Below are 15,043 nucleotides of genomic sequence, written 5' to 3'. Positions count from 1 at the left end.
CTGAGACTACAAACTTCTGGTCTTAAAAACTGTCTCGCAGATATCAAAGATGGATGTCAGCATATTTTCTCTCTGATAAAACAGAGATCCTCATATCTGATCCTGATGGTCCGAATCTGAGTATCCAATTGTCTCTTGGTCCCTTATCCGGTAACATCAAACCAAATGTCAGGAACCTGGCCTGACCTTAACCCTTTTTGACTCCAGCCTCACTTTCTAAAAACACTTTAACAAGGCTGTCCAGTCACATTGCTGCCATCTGATCAATGTTTTTTATTGATACCCAAGCTATCACTCATGTTATTATTTCCTCACAGTTCAGAAGTCAACCAGCAGACTCTGTGTATGAGACTCTGACAAAAGGAAGGAATCCTTTACTACTTTGCCTTTAATTTTGAGGCTTACATTTACTCCTGGTTCTCTGAGCACCACTGCATTTGATTCTTGATGCTTTTTTTTTGGTTTCTCTTTCTCTTGGTCGTTTTATTTATTATCTTATCAGCCTGAGTTTTAAGTTTAATTCCTCCTTCACTCCTGTTTGTTCAAACACTCCTGTGTATTTTATTTCTGTGTTTGTGTGTTTGTTGTAAAACACTTTGTATGTGTATTTGTATAACACTTGTGTTATACAAATAAACCGCCACTGATTGTCAGGCTGCTGGATGTTGACATTTTAATCAGGCCGGGGCACCGGGTAGATCACCTGAAGCTGATTACAGGTGCACCGGAGGGGGAGGAGTCAGGTTACCTGGTACTGCAGGTCGCTGGTGTGGAAGAGCAACTCCTGAGATGGAGCAGATGAAGTTTCCACAAGACGATGAATGAAAACTGACCTGCAGGACCTCAGAGGTTAACTGACACACACACACACACACACACACACACACAGTTGAGGTTAGGCGGCATACTTCCTGTCAGATAAAGGGTGTTTGTTTCAAAAAGACCTCTGATTGGTTAATGGGGGTCATGACTGTGGCCAACAGCAGGGGGCAAATCAATGGAGCCTGACACATCATTGTGTGTGTGTGTGTGTGAGAAAGAGAGAGAGAGAGAGAGGGAGAGTCAGTGAATGAGTGAGAGATGTAAAATAAAACTTTGTTCAGGTAGGTTTCACCTGGAAGCAGCTGATAGGTCGATATCTGTGAGAAAGGATTTACCTTTACCTGGGGCACATACAGGTATAACTTCCACTGAGGGTGGAGTGAGGATGAGGTGAGCCCTGACTTTTCTAAATGCTCTTTTTAAATGATGATCAGACAGTTTAAACTGTAAAGTCCAGGCCTCTACAGAAGAACACTTTTAACACAGAGGTTAAAAATTCTAGGGCTGCACATTACTGTCCAACCCAAGAATGTTGGTCAACATTGTGAACCTCTTCCCGGACAGATATTAGATGCCACCTCTGAGAAAAGCAAAGAATTTCTGTCTTCTGGACTCTCTTGAATCTCAAACATAAGAAGGTTCCTGCTGAGAAGCCGCATGCAGGTTCGCTGTGCTCATTTCCACATCCACACCATCTGAGTTGGTGATGTCGTTGGCGCCCTCTGTGGTTTTTAACTCCGTGTCCCCCTCCATTCTGCAAATTTTAAACTGCTGCCTGACAGTTTGTGTTCCTGTTCGGGTTCACCTTCTTTCACAAAGGCCAGTGGATTCCCTTATCTTCACAAACTTTTTGCAAACAAATTTAAACAACCAGGTTCAGTCATCGGTTCAATTCCTCCTTCACTGAAGCAGAAACATTTCAAGGGTCCATTTCTTATCACCAGAAATCTGGAAACTGTCGTTCACACCCTCATAACCAGTTGATTGCATGTTTGTAACTCTTAAGTCTCTGGCATCGGGTCTGTGTCTCAGGGTTTGTGCTCGGCCCCTGACTTCCAGTGAAGGGAAATCTTAATGCTTCAGCATACCAAGACATTTTGGACAATGCTATGCTTCCAACTTTGTGGCAACAGTTTGTTGAAGGCCCTTTTCTATTCCAGCATGACTGTGCCCCAGTGCACAAAGCAAAGCTCCATAAAGACATGGTTGGATGAGTTTGATGTGGAAGAACTTGACTGGCCCACACAGAGCCCTGACCTCAACCCCATCCAACACCTTTGGGATGAACTGGAACGGAGATTGTGAGCCAGGCCTTTTGGTCCAACATCAGTGTGTGACCTCACAAATGCTCTACTGCATGAATGGGCACAAATTCCCACAGAAACACTCCAACATGTTGTGGAAAGCCTTCACAGAAGAGTGGAAGCTGTTAGAGCTGCAAAGCTGAACGTGTGTTTATAATGAGACATCAATGAAGTCCCTGTTGGTGTGAAGGTCAGCTGTCCTCATATTTTTGTCCGTATAGTCCATGAACACATTCTACTGATCCTGGCTTCCTTCAGCTCGCATCCTGATGCTTTTCCAATCAGTTTCAAGGTCTTGTTAATTACTTGACCTCAGAGGTGTCACTGTCCAAGTGAATTGGCATTATTTTATAATGTTTACGTCATATCAAATGGTTATTACGTGTTCATTTAATGGTTATACAGTGTTGTAGCATTAACCTCAGATATTCATACCAGTAAATATTTCAACCTGAGTTAGCTGATCTCTGTGTGAAGGCCAAGAATTAAAGCTCTCTTCTGTCCATCATCTTTATCTGAAGTGTGTTAAAATAGTTTTGTAAAGCACTTCATGAATGTTTGTGTTTACTTGATGTGTGGTTTGTCTGGTTCTGTGTGTCTGGAGTCTCTCTGGGTTTGTGTTGCTCCCACAGCTCTTGATTACAGTCAGACATCGGGATCAAAGGTTCAGGTGAGCTGCACTCATTCAGAACCAAGCTGGACCAGACTATACCTTAAAGTGCCCTTAATTCTTCTACTGGACCTGATCCCAGAGTCCAGCTCGGCTCCAGCTCGGTTCTGGTTTCAGGACGTCCTGCTGCAAACTCATTTTCTGCCCTGATTCCCACAGACAGCAAGAAACTCGTTTCAAAATAAAAGCACAGAAGGTCGGTGGGTTTTTTAGTATGTTACAATCTGTTAAACGCACGGAATGACACAGGAAATGACAGACAATCAAAAACACAACTGACACTCTGTCTGTGTGGGAGGACAGGAGGAGGAGGAGGAGGGGAGGAGGGGAGGAGGGAGGAGGTCATGAATGTAGCTTAGAGGAATGTGGCAACTTTATCTCTGCAGCTCCGTCTGTCTTTAATAAAGCTGCTATTCTATATGACCACTAAGTCAGAACACACACGGTAACACACACAGAGTGAGTTGTGGTGGGAACAGGTGAGTGTCATCAGGTGTGTAAAGTTTCTGTCCAGACGTCAGTGGGGAGCTTGTCGATTGTGAATCCACGACCAACAGTGTGGATGGTGTTGAGTGGTCGCTGGGCCCCTTGCAATGTGGGAGGATGAAGCTGATTGGCTGTACCCTAAAGACTAATCTTATGTCGTTAAAGGTGATCACCTCTCAGCTTAACAACATGGGACCAACAACTTAATTAAAACTGAAACCTGACCAGCTGAAGGAGAAGGAGGAGGAAGTGAGTCTTGACACTGAGGGAATAGGAAACAGTATGAATGTTGGTGATCGTAGTTCAGATGTGGTTCCTCCTGGATTGCAACCTGAATGGAACTCATCCAAACCAGTCAGGAGGCTCACGGGGGACGATGTCAGGAGGACACACCTGCAGGTGAAGCTTGTCGCTGCCAGGTGAGCCGTGTCCAACAGGCGAGAAACTGGGGTTGGGGTCATGTAGCTCAACCAATCAGCAGCAACAAACTTGTGGTGCGTCATTGAAGTTGTTGGCAGTCAACTTTAAAGTGGAATGATGAGTGAAGAGTTAGACATTTCCCATCATGCTTCATGGTGTGAGGTCATTTGTTTAATGTTGTTTTAAACTCACAACATGCTTAACAAGCAAACATGTGGGGGGCAGTCGTGGATCAGCGGTTAGGGTGTCGGACCCGTAACCGGTGGATCGCTGGTTCGATTCCCCGTCCCGGTGTCCATGGCTGAGGTACCCTTGAGCAAGGTACCTAACCCCCACTGCTCCCCGGGCGCTGCACGCGGTCGCCCACTGCCCCGGGTTCGCTGTGTGTGTGTGTGCACGTCACTTGGGTGGGTTAAATGCAGAGCACGAATTTCATTGGAGTGAGTTCCCTCCAATGACAAAATATGTCACTTTCATCTTTCATCTTTCATCATGTTTAATCCCACCCACAAAGCTCTGATTGGTCAGTTGTTGTTGAAAGCACCGTCAGCGAGGTGGGAGGTGAATCAGGTGAGATCAAACTCAGCTGGTAAAATCTGCTGGCCACATGTTCATCGCTGAAGCCAATCAACATCCAGTTCACAGACCACATGCTTTAATTTCAGCCAATCGACATCCCTCCTGCAATAACAGAACACGAATATAAATTAACAATATTTTGTGAATCACAGATCAATCAAAAAATGGATGCAGAGATTTTAAACAGGTGAGATGTCCAGGTGAACCCCAGCCCTGGTGCATGCTGGGAAACTCGCCAGCCTACTTGTGATACCTACTCTACATACTGCAGAGGAGCTATGGAAGTATCACCTACAGAGTACAAGTAGCACTTTGTTGTGGTGTTTTTCAGTGTAGAGGGATATGGTAGTGTTAGCGTTTGCAGTAAAGTTTGCAGTATTTTCAGCAGTTGTATGAGCAGCCCCTCCCCCTGTCTGTGTGTATAAATATGAGTGATTGAAGGAGGAGCTGCAGCTCTTCAGCTGCGTCTGTTTAGTGGAAGAGAAAAAGTGTCCGACAGCAGCATGCTGCCACCGTGAGTAATACTTTCTATACTACTCGTTATACTACCTATACTGCCATCATTACTGATCAGTTTTTTGCTCTGTTCAATATGAATGTTTGTGGAATTAAGTCTCCTCGCATTTTAACTTTTACTGTGTTTGATACTCTTTTACCTCAATGGAGTAGCACAACTGTACTGTAATACTCTGTACAATATTGCATTGATGTCAGTGTTTTGCTGTAGTAGTATCAGTACTTGGATACATAATGTTATAATTAAACAGTTACAATAACTTTGTGATTCATATTGATAATGTTTTGATTAGCAGATTGTTGTCCAATCAGATGTGTGGTTACAGAGCTTTTATTCTTTGAATGAACCAATCAGCTTTCCGCTTCCTGTTCACACACTGAAACCTCTTATCTCCGTCCTCTGGATCGCTGGGTCTGACAACTGGAGATACGAGTTCTTACTCTGGCTGATTGGAACTGTTATTGATCGTGACTGTTGCTGATCAGACCTACCGAGTACTAATTACAGCGTATTGGCGCACTGACGATCACGAATTAGGGTCTGATTAGGGATTATTCTAATTTCTGAGGCAGATATTGATCAGTATTGATTATTGCTTGCTCTGTCATGGCAGAAACCTGTTGATCGTGTCAATGGTCATCTTTCTGACTACGACCGTTTCTACGGCTCCCGTGGAGGGTAAAAATTCATCATATTTTACATTTTGCACACAGCTTTTATTTTGTAAGGTAAAAGTATTTGTTGTGTCTTCCAGAGAAGGAGGAGGTGGAGGTGGAGGCCACAGAGGAGGCGGAGGGGGAGCTGTCGGAGGAGGAGGAGGGTAGGCCATCTTTAATGACGAAACAAATGACTTCTTTGGTGGTTTCGCTTGGAGGACTCGTGTTGTTTAATGAAACGATTTTGTTCAGTTTCTCATCACCTCAGCTCGCAAACGAGACAACAAAATCAAAGTGAAAGAAAAAGAAAACATCTTAGAAACATCTTGGAGAATTTTTTTGATGAAGTTGATTCAAAGTTTGTGTCTTATTGATGATTACTGCTGACAATAATAATCAATGATAAAAGACACATGCAGCTCAGAGATGAAAACTAAATCATCAGACAAAGTGAAACAGAAGGAGAAATACAAGAAAGACATGCAGATAAACCAGATGCTTTCTGACCTATAAAACATTAAACCATCTTTAATTAGAGCGATAAATGTTGGATGTTTTCTCCTTTCCAGATGATGATGACTCCAAAAGTCAGGATAGGATTGATGAGGGTGAGAGGCTAAAACACACTGTGACCTTTAACTTCCAGCATAAACCTGCATAAATCATTTAAACTCTCGCTGTAGCTGCTAGCGTCCTTTGCAGACACGGTGACGAAGAGGCTCAGTGTTCTTAACGTCTGCTCTTCAGCAGGTCTTTCCTCATGAGCTGCACTCAGATTTTAACAGCACTGATCCTCCTCCCCATAAGCTCTGCCAGTCAAGTTCAGCTGCTCCAAACACAAAGTTTTATTCATCCTGACCACCTGATACTCTGCCCTCCTCCCTCCAGCAGGAGCTGTTGGCGTGCAGCAGCAGACCACCATGGTGGAGGTGGCGGCAGCATCCGGAGGTTCAGGTGAGTCCACCCTGATCAGGTTTTTGCCTCCTGAAGAGTTTGTTTGTTCCTGTTTGAGCTCAGGTTTAATCCAGATTAACTGGGTGGTTTTCAGACCAGGATTAACCTGACGGGGTCTGAGCCACATCCTGAAGTGTTTCCACTGGTCTGCTCGGTAAGCCGTGATGCTGTAGGTCTCAGGTTACTGCAGGAGCTCAAGCTTAGAGCCACAGTGCCATCAGCTGGAAGTGATGTGAAGTGCAGTTTACTGATCATGTGATTAGCTTTAAACCAATGGAATGCGCACAGAAACTAGATCACCTGAAGATCCAGCCAGCACAGGTGTGCGACAGGAACATCGTGCTGATCTGCAGTCAGAAGGTCACTTTCATTCCTAACACTTTGACTGGGCTGTACATTCACTTGATTAGGTACACCTGCACACTCACATGGGGTCCAGTGAATGAGACCAGAAAGCCCAGCACTGAACGATTTCCAAACATGAATATTAGAAATATTAGAATATTAGAAACCCCTCTGAATAACACGCAGTCCAGCACAAGTCAGTCACCGAGCTCAGGGTTACGACAGAACTGAACTGATGAACTGAACTTCATTTAGCCCCATTCAGGTGTGTTTTCTCTGCAGGTGTTTCGTCCAACGTCCAGGATGTGAGTGGTGAGTGGATATGATGTCTCACCTGATGGCTAACCACACATTTAATGTGACTTGATCACCAATAATCACATGGAGAAGTTTCTTTTATGCTGATATATTTAGTTTGAGCTTGTGTTGATTTTCAGCATCCAGCAGTCAGTCAGCAGGAAGAGGAGGAACAAATGATGGAGCAGCAGGAAGTCCTGCAGGTGAACAGGAAGGAGAAGTCCTGCAGATTTCTCAACATGTGCACATCCGTCTTTGTAAACTGAGCACGATTATGTTCTGTATCAGGCCAGGGAGCTGATTCTTCTTCTGTGGCCTCATCAGGTAACTTTCATCGTCCATCAGGTCACATGACTGCGGCTTCACAACCTGCAGGTAAAAATTCATCAGTCAATACGTTCCAGTCGATCGACTGCTGCACAACACAGCAACAGTGATGGTTCTCATCTTTCAGGTTCTTCCGGTTCTTCCAGTTTTTTCTCTGCTGCTCAGGCTCAACTTGAAGGTAAACGTTTATTTGAAAATTAAAATGAATCCCAGTAAAGTCGGACTGAAACGTGTTGTCTTTGTTTTCAGCAGCTAACAGTAAAACATCTCAATCATCACAGCTGCTTTGTTCAGGGAATGTTTGTCCCACCCACTGACATCTGATTGGCTTAATTGTTGAATCTGGGCGGGGCCAAACATCTGTGTCATCACTTTGTCATCGATCACTCACTCAATAAATGAATTAGTGAATTCACCAATCAATGACTGAATAGTGAGTGCAACAAAAGTCCGCTTGTGTCCGCAGCTTCCAATGGAGTCGACTCAGAATCCACCGGTAAATACCTGCCACATCACTGCCGATACGAGCTGATCAGTAACTCATTGATAAACTACACACACACACACAGACACACACACACACACACACACACACACACACTCTACAGAAAAGACTCCTGAAGGCTGTTTCATGTGTGTGTTTCAGGTAATGGACAGAAGCTCCTAAATGGAGGAATAGTAGGAGGAGGAGGTGACAGTCAGACAGGTGAGCTGCTGGGGGCGGGGCTACAGGAAGAGTGCCAACTGTCTGTCTGTTCACCCGTCTGTCTGTTTACCTGTCCCTCTCAGGTGTTCTGGGATCGTTTGGGGGTGGAGTTTCTCACCCAGATTACACAGGTGAGTGTCCAGGTGAAGCGTGTCTGCCATCACTCCTCCTTCCAGTCGCCTCCATTTGTTGATTATCGATCTTTGATCTGATCTGGTTACTGTGGTCTGATGCCACAAACCCTCTCATGATCGTTGCCACCTCGTCTTCCCGTCTCCTTTAATGTCTCTGTGTTCGTCTTCACTTTCACTTCTTCTTCTTCTTCTTCTTTGTCTCCTTCAGGAACCATTCGCCCGCCCGGCCACGACTTCCTGCTCGGACTGATGGGTAAGTTGCTCTGCGTGTAATCCATTCTGTCTGGATGTTTCCACAGTTTGGAGTGAAAAGAAACAAACTTTTACTGGCTGAACATTTCAGATGAGTCAGGATTAACAACAGATTAACACCTGGTGTGTCATCTTATCTCTCAGGTGTTCCAGTCAGAGCAATGATTGGTCTGAGCTGAAGTTTTTTGTATTGTTGTTTTCAGGTGGAGGTGATCCATGGGGACCAGGTGCTCACATGCAAATCCCAGGTCTGATCTCAGATCTGTTTCTGATGCACATGGTATGGTATCGCTCACACACCTTAGAAAACTGGACAGGTTAGACATCACCTGAGGGGATCAACACAGGCAGTCGGCATTCCCTCATTGGTCGATTCAGTGACTGAATCTTTTAGATTTTCTACCAGGACATGTGCAGAAAACATCTGGGTGTGAGCAGTACAGCTGGAAGCAGGTGGGAGGTGATAAAACATTGAAACAGGAAGTTCATTTTTGATTTTCTCTCTTTTTTTTCGACAGGTCACATGACTCCGCCCACTCAGCTGGACTCTGCAGGTGGGACATTTCTGCCGCGCATTGGTTTTCATTTCTGATCAGTTGTGTTATTGATCAGTGTGACTGTTTAAGTTTCAGTGATGAGTTCAGGTGTGACAGCAGCTCCGTCTGCAGATCAGAACCGTGGCAGCAGCCTGGACTCACCTGCAGGTACTGACCCCGCCCACAGGCCTGGACACATGACACCTGTGGCTCCACTGTTGTCACATGAACAGGTTCAGCACAAAGCTTGTTTCAAAATGCTGCTGATTGATTAAGTCTGAGCAGTACATCCTGTCATTCAAACTGATAACGAGCTGCCCTCCCACGCTGCGACACAAAACAAACCTCCTCCGCCTCTTTTCTTTCTTCCTCTTTCCATTTTTTCATGTTGAAGATCCTGCTCAACACTCTGACATCAGCATTAGCCAATCAGGACCAGACCACACCTCTCTGAGCTCCGTCTCAGACTCGTCCCACTCCACAGCCCAGGGAGGTTGGTACAGAAAAGACTTTTACTTTGAAAAGTTTTACAAACAGGAATTCGTCACCATGTGACTGTTTTCACCTGCAGATGAAGCCGACACACCTGATGCTAATGGTAAGAGTGGGATCATTTTCTAGAAGCTGCCTGTTCTTCAGTTTATCAGTAAATATCTGAGCCATTACATCAGTTATTGATCTCATTGATCTGATTGTTGATGTCTTTCTGCACCCAGTTGATGGTGACCTTTACTTTTTCATTTCCGTTTTAAGCTTGAATGTTGAGCTTGATTGTATTTGACATCATACTTCAGTGCACTTTGTTTGCTTTGAACGTCTCCAGTTTGATGGACAATAAAGTTGTGTTTGATTTGCGTGTGGAAGTCAGTGACTGACACTTTGTGTTTCACAGGAAACAGTCGACAGACTCTGCTGACGCACACAAACTCAGGTAAACCTTCCTGTTCTTTCCTGTTTTTATTGACTTCCATCAGTCTGAACGATTCGTACACACTTTCAGTCCCACAGTCACACAGCGTTCAGGCTGCAAAGCCCGATTTAGTTGTCTGTGTCTGGATACTTTTGTCTATATAGTGTATTTCTGTTAGAATTATGTTGAAATGCGGCAGCAGATGAAGCCTGACCACATCTGCTCGTGTGTTTCACACACTGAAAACACTTTGTTATCGTGTGTGTATGAACATTCAGGCAGCTCGTCCTCACAAGGAGGAAAGTTTAGCTCGAGTTTAATTTAAATTTTCATATAGAAAAAACTTTCAGTACAACTAAAAGCATCGTTAGGACTGTGGTGATGGGAGCATCTTCCCTCCATTACTTCCTATGAGGTGTGATCACCTGCAGGGTTTCTGTACCTGTGAAGGTGGACTGTCTCACCTGTCCACAGTCGGCTGTTTGCTTCTGAACTTGCCGTCATCTGCTGGGTTTGAACGTGTCCTAACAGAACAGACATGTCTGTACTTCTGTGTGTGCAGTGACGGACCGACTCGTTCCCCTCAGCGAGCTTCAGACTCACCTGCAGACGGAGCCCACAGGTACAGCTTCTTCGTTTTATTGATCAGTAAGATTCTTCTGATCCAATTTGTCATCAGATACACAAACTGGATCTTCAGCTGAGAAACTTTAAATTTCAGTTGTTTTACCTTTATAGAGAAATTACACTAAAACAATTAGGTCCAGTGAAGTCCAGTTCTGATTGGCTCTTTAACACGTGTGCTGCCATGGCACCCGACTAACGCTGCTGGGGTTCAGGGATTCACACAGTGCAGCAGGTTACGTGGCGGACAGGGGGACCCCCTGGGGACAGGGGAACACCCTGTCCGTCACAACACACCAGCTGTGAGTCTATTGGGTGGCCACAGTCCACTAAGACGTTTGCAGTCCAAGATGTTTAAATCCAGTCGTGACTGGCTGGTGTTCACACCAAAAGCAGCACCGTCACATACGAAGCTTGTTAAAAATAATGAACCTGAGGTGAAGCGTGTGGCGTGTGGCGAGGACCAATCAGAGTGGAGGATCGGAGTAAGAAACGGTCAGATTCTGCTCAGACCAGGAGACGTTCAACGGGACAGACAGAATCCCGTTTGGACCGACACCATGCTTTCAGAACTCTGGCGTGTGTGTAGTTGCCTATGATGATGTCGTCAGGTGTGATGTCAGCAGGTGGAGCAGAGGAAGTGACGGGCCTTCACATCGGCCTCACAGGTGAGACGGAGGGACTGACTGATCCACAAATCAACAGAATGATGTAGACTTTTTGTTCTGCACAGTCTGAAACCTGACTCTGTGTTCTGATCGGTTCCAGTGTCAGGTCTTGGACTCGGCCATGATGTCACAGGTAAGGTGTGTTGCTATGACAATAACATACTGCGAAACGTACTAAATATTACTAACTCTCATCTCAGGGATCAACAAAGTCTCATCTCTTATCTTATTTCAACCACAATATTAAGAGTTTGTTTGCACTCACTTTGTGTCACATGATCACCACGTTACAGAGTCGTCCCCCATCGCCCTCCACACAGAGTCTGGAGACAGCTTCTCACACACACTGCACCCAGGTACACCTGTCTGTCTGTCTGTCTGCCTGCCTGCATGCCTGTCACACACCTGTCTGCTTGTCTGCCTGCCTGCCTGTCTGTCACACACCAGTCTGTCTGCCTGCCTGTCACACACCTGTCTGTCTGTCAGTCTGCCTGCCTGTCACACACCTGTCTGTCTGCCTGCCTGTCACACACCTGTCTGCTTGTCTGCCTGCCTGCCTGCCTGTCACACACCTGTCTGTCTGCCTGCCTGTCACACACCTGTCTGTCTGCCTGTCATACACCTGTCTGACACACTCATCCTGTTGATGTTGTAGCATCAGGTGGTTACTCCCACACAGACGTGGTTACCATGGCAGCAGACTCCACAGGGACAGACACAGGTAAGTCCTGTCCTCCAACATGGCTGACAGACAGGTCAAAGGTCACGTGTTGTAGTTTCAGCAGATCCAACAGGAACTCCACTGAACTCCAGTGAATTACACTGATTTACACAGAAGAAGAGCTGAGGTGAACTGTACACAAAGATTTTCAATAGTAGAAGAAGTCTCACTCTCAGAACTTCCGGTTATGTAGGCGACACTTGCAAGGTAGTCCAGAGTGAATGGGGGCTTGAGGAGCTGAAGCCCCAAAATGTGACTTTTATGGGTAAAAAAAAAAAATTCTGCCAACTTTCTTTATGTTGCTGGTATAAACAGCAGAGACAATAGATTTATTATAGTATTTGCAGCATCCTGCGCCAGTTTACCACATTCACCATTTTGGTTTCACGCACCAATCAATCACAAGTTTGTGTTTTGTTTTAACCAGACTGCTAAGGTCTGCTGTAGCTCTCGTTAGGAAAATACATGAGGACTACAATACACAAAACCGGAACCGTGTTACTGTGGTTAACATAATGCTGTGTAAGGATTTATAACTTCATGTCATAAATCTTCAACCGACCAATCAGCATGCATTAGCACAATGCTAACGCTTTATGGGCAAAACTGTCTGCCCTGCAAGAAAAGCAGGACAGGAACAGCCAGCAACATGCCATCAGGACTGCAAAGAAAAACACCCTGCATCCAGGACCTGGACAAGTCCAGATTCAGGAGGCAGGAGTGCGTTCCTACAGAACCTCAGTCTGATGAACAGTTCAGTCAGTCATGGTGTCAACACCACCACAACAGTCACTACTGCTTTGACCGTGTGACCGTTGCTGTCGCTGCTCGCTGTGTCTAACACGTGTGTATTTGTATTGTTTATGGCTTACAGAAACACATGATTTTAGATTTTAATGTTTCATGGCCGTTCTTTATTTGTTCTCTTTTCGTCGTCATTGTTCTCCTGTGTCAGTACATTGAGAGCACTGAAACCAGAATCGCATTACTTCTGTGTGTTCACACAGATTCTGGTTCTGAATGTGTGTGACTGTGTGTGTGTGTGTGTGCGTTTCAGGTCGTCCAGCTGTGACAGATCACACGCAGATGGCTGGTAAGTTTTCAGATCCTCAAAGTTCAACATGACCTGCTGTGTTTGGAGAGCGACGGTTTATTTATCAGCTGCTAGCTAAGTTGTCCCTGCACAGCCAGGTGCTAAACAGTCTGAAAACAATTTGAGAGCAGTCTACAACAACAGGCTGAAGCCAGTATACAAACCAAACTAAACCCAGTCAAGACACCAGTCTGCAAACAAGCCTGGAACCGGTTTTAAACCAGTTTACAATCCGGTCTGTCTGTTTACGCGTGTAAACCCACTCCAAATCAATGTCTGACTAATATGGCCCCTGTCTGAAACTGGTCTATGAAAGTACCAACCAGTGTCTACCTGGCCTGCAGTCAAACCAGTTTTTGACCAGGCGTGGTCTGAATCAGGTGTGAGGTTCAGATGTTCTGGTCAGGATGAACTGGCTCTTGTCTTACCTGAGGTCAGGTGCTGAAGGTGTGTTTTTTCTCTTTTCTTGGTTCTGCTTGTTCTCTGCAGGTTCAGTCACTGAACAGTACAACCCATCTGGTCAGGGTCCTGAAGGTTGGTAGAACACACTCTGAATGAACTATTAACTCTTTGCTGCTCAGTAACATCTCAACCAGCACAGGTCGTAGCTTCTTCTTCAGGAGCAGCAAACTTAAAATTAATTATTTTAATAAATTCTCTGAAATTTCAGAATCAGAATCGTCTTTATTGCCATGTAAGTGAAGAGGTTTCACATTACTAGGAGTAAGTGATTTTAGTGATTGGTGCATACATAGAACGTAAGAAGGAGTAACATATAATAGTAGAATAAAATAAGATAAGTAAAATAAATATGGTTCTGGAGGTAGTACAAAAGTGAGGTAGTACAGAGTGGAAGTAGTGGGTGAGGTAAACAGTGCAAATGGTCAGCAGGTGGATCATGACATGAGCATTGATCAGTGTCTGTACTGGCTAAAGTGCAGAGCAGTGTGTTAATCAATTTGTATTAGAATCAGCTCCAAATCATCTGTGATATTCTTTGATTTAACTCCAAAGTCACCTCTGAATAGCCGAGATGCGTCCCAAGTTTCTCAGGTCCTGCTGATCTCGTCCTGGCTTAGCTTTCAGCTTAGTGGCCACAGTGAACATTTCAGCTGGAAATGATGTCGTTCCAAATGGTTTTGAAATCTCGGGCCTTAAAAAGTACTTGTTCAGTACTCAAGTGTTTTTACATTATATTTCTTTTATTGTTTTATTTATTTTTATTATTATTGCAGCCGGTGGACATGTTTTTACTACTTTAGGATTTGGTCTATAGTTTAACCTGTAAAATGCATCATATTGGATGAGATGGTGTCAAAGCTTAACGTGTAAACTAACCAAAGCTGTCAGATAAATGTACTGAAGTACAAAGTCCGGTATTTCCTTTTGAGACATGAAATGGAAAACAATGTACTAACTTTTTACCCGAGGTCCCTTTACATTCAGCCCGTGAGCATCAGCCTGTAGATGAACTGCAAATAATTATTTTACAAAAGCACTTTATTTAGTGTGATAGAAAACAGAGAAAAGCTGGACACGTGTCTACTGGTTTAGACTTGTGAATTCTAGATCGTAAAGGATGAAGCTCAGAGTTTTTAGTTCCAACAATAAAAAGTCAAACGCAGGTTCAATCAGCTCGCTTTTCTCTTCCAGGTGCAGAAAATGTGGAACTGGAGGATACCTGCTGACTTCCACATCAAGCCGCGAGTTCGATTCCTGCGCTATCGATTCCAGTGTACCAACCAATCAGCACGGCCCAGGAAATCAGACCCCTCCCACTAGCTGCAGGCCCCGCCCACTGTGCCGTTTTAAATATTTAAGTCTTGTTTATAGACATTTATGTTTTAGAGAGAATCACTGAGTTTCGGCTGAATCTCCACCGACACGATTGGTGATTCGACTTGCTGACATCATAAGAGATGTGACATCACCAACACGTCAGGATTGTAAAATGTGGTTTCAATCTTCTTTAATAAATGTTTGTTTTTTTCTATTTTGAACATCAAACTGAGAACTTGTTTT

At 44.6% G+C, this 15,043-nt stretch overlaps 1 protein-coding gene across 17 annotated transcripts; it reads left to right on the top strand.

The window, feature by feature from the left end:
* The first annotated feature begins 5,682 nt into the window (after positions 1-5,682).
* On the top strand, positions 5,683-15,021 carry si:ch211-80h18.1 (uncharacterized protein LOC555593 homolog). 17 transcript variants are annotated; one of them, XM_046417209.1, is made up of 23 exons: positions 5,687-6,062; positions 6,346-6,408; positions 7,191-7,253; positions 7,339-7,425; positions 7,505-7,555; positions 7,844-7,873; positions 8,024-8,083; positions 8,167-8,214; positions 8,426-8,470; positions 8,673-8,696; positions 8,988-9,023; positions 9,102-9,173; positions 9,400-9,498; positions 9,577-9,603; positions 9,898-9,936; positions 10,478-10,537; positions 11,151-11,207; positions 11,308-11,340; positions 11,501-11,563; positions 11,863-11,928; positions 12,986-13,021; positions 13,491-13,555; positions 14,675-15,021. In XM_046417209.1, the coding sequence occupies exons 1-23, from the start codon at positions 5,999-6,001 to the stop codon at positions 14,801-14,803; spliced, it is 1,317 nt and encodes a 438-aa protein (XP_046273165.1). In that variant the 5' UTR covers positions 5,687-5,998; the 3' UTR covers positions 14,804-15,021. The 17 variants fall into 17 exon arrangements, with proteins under 17 accessions (XP_046273172.1, XP_046273171.1, XP_046273166.1 ...); XM_046417205.1 differs by having other exon boundaries at positions 8,673-8,717; XM_046417208.1 differs by having other exon boundaries at positions 5,688-6,062; positions 9,096-9,173.
* Positions 15,022-15,043: the final 22 nt, after the last annotated feature.

This window comes from Scatophagus argus, chromosome 17, assembly GCF_020382885.2.
Source record: "Scatophagus argus isolate fScaArg1 chromosome 17, fScaArg1.pri, whole genome shotgun sequence".
NCBI lineage: Eukaryota > Metazoa > Chordata > Actinopteri > Scatophagidae > Scatophagus > Scatophagus argus.
Note: the sequence above shows the minus strand (reverse complement) of the source record. Positions and strands in the feature narration are given on the sequence as shown.

Bases quoted from the DNA above. Each gene is read 5' to 3' on its own strand.
- si:ch211-80h18.1 (XM_046417203.1), top strand. From the start codon at position 5,999: ATGTTGGATGTTTTCTCCTTTCCAGATGATGATGACTCCAAAAGTCAG. The intron at 8,215-8,425 runs GTGAGTGTCCAG...TGTCTCCTTCAG, and splicing joins TTCTCACCCAGATTACACAG to GAACCATTCGCCCGCCCGGC. The intron at 9,024-9,095 runs GTGGGACATTTC...TGACTGTTTAAG, and splicing joins CACTCAGCTGGACTCTGCAG to TTTCAGTGATGAGTTCAGGT.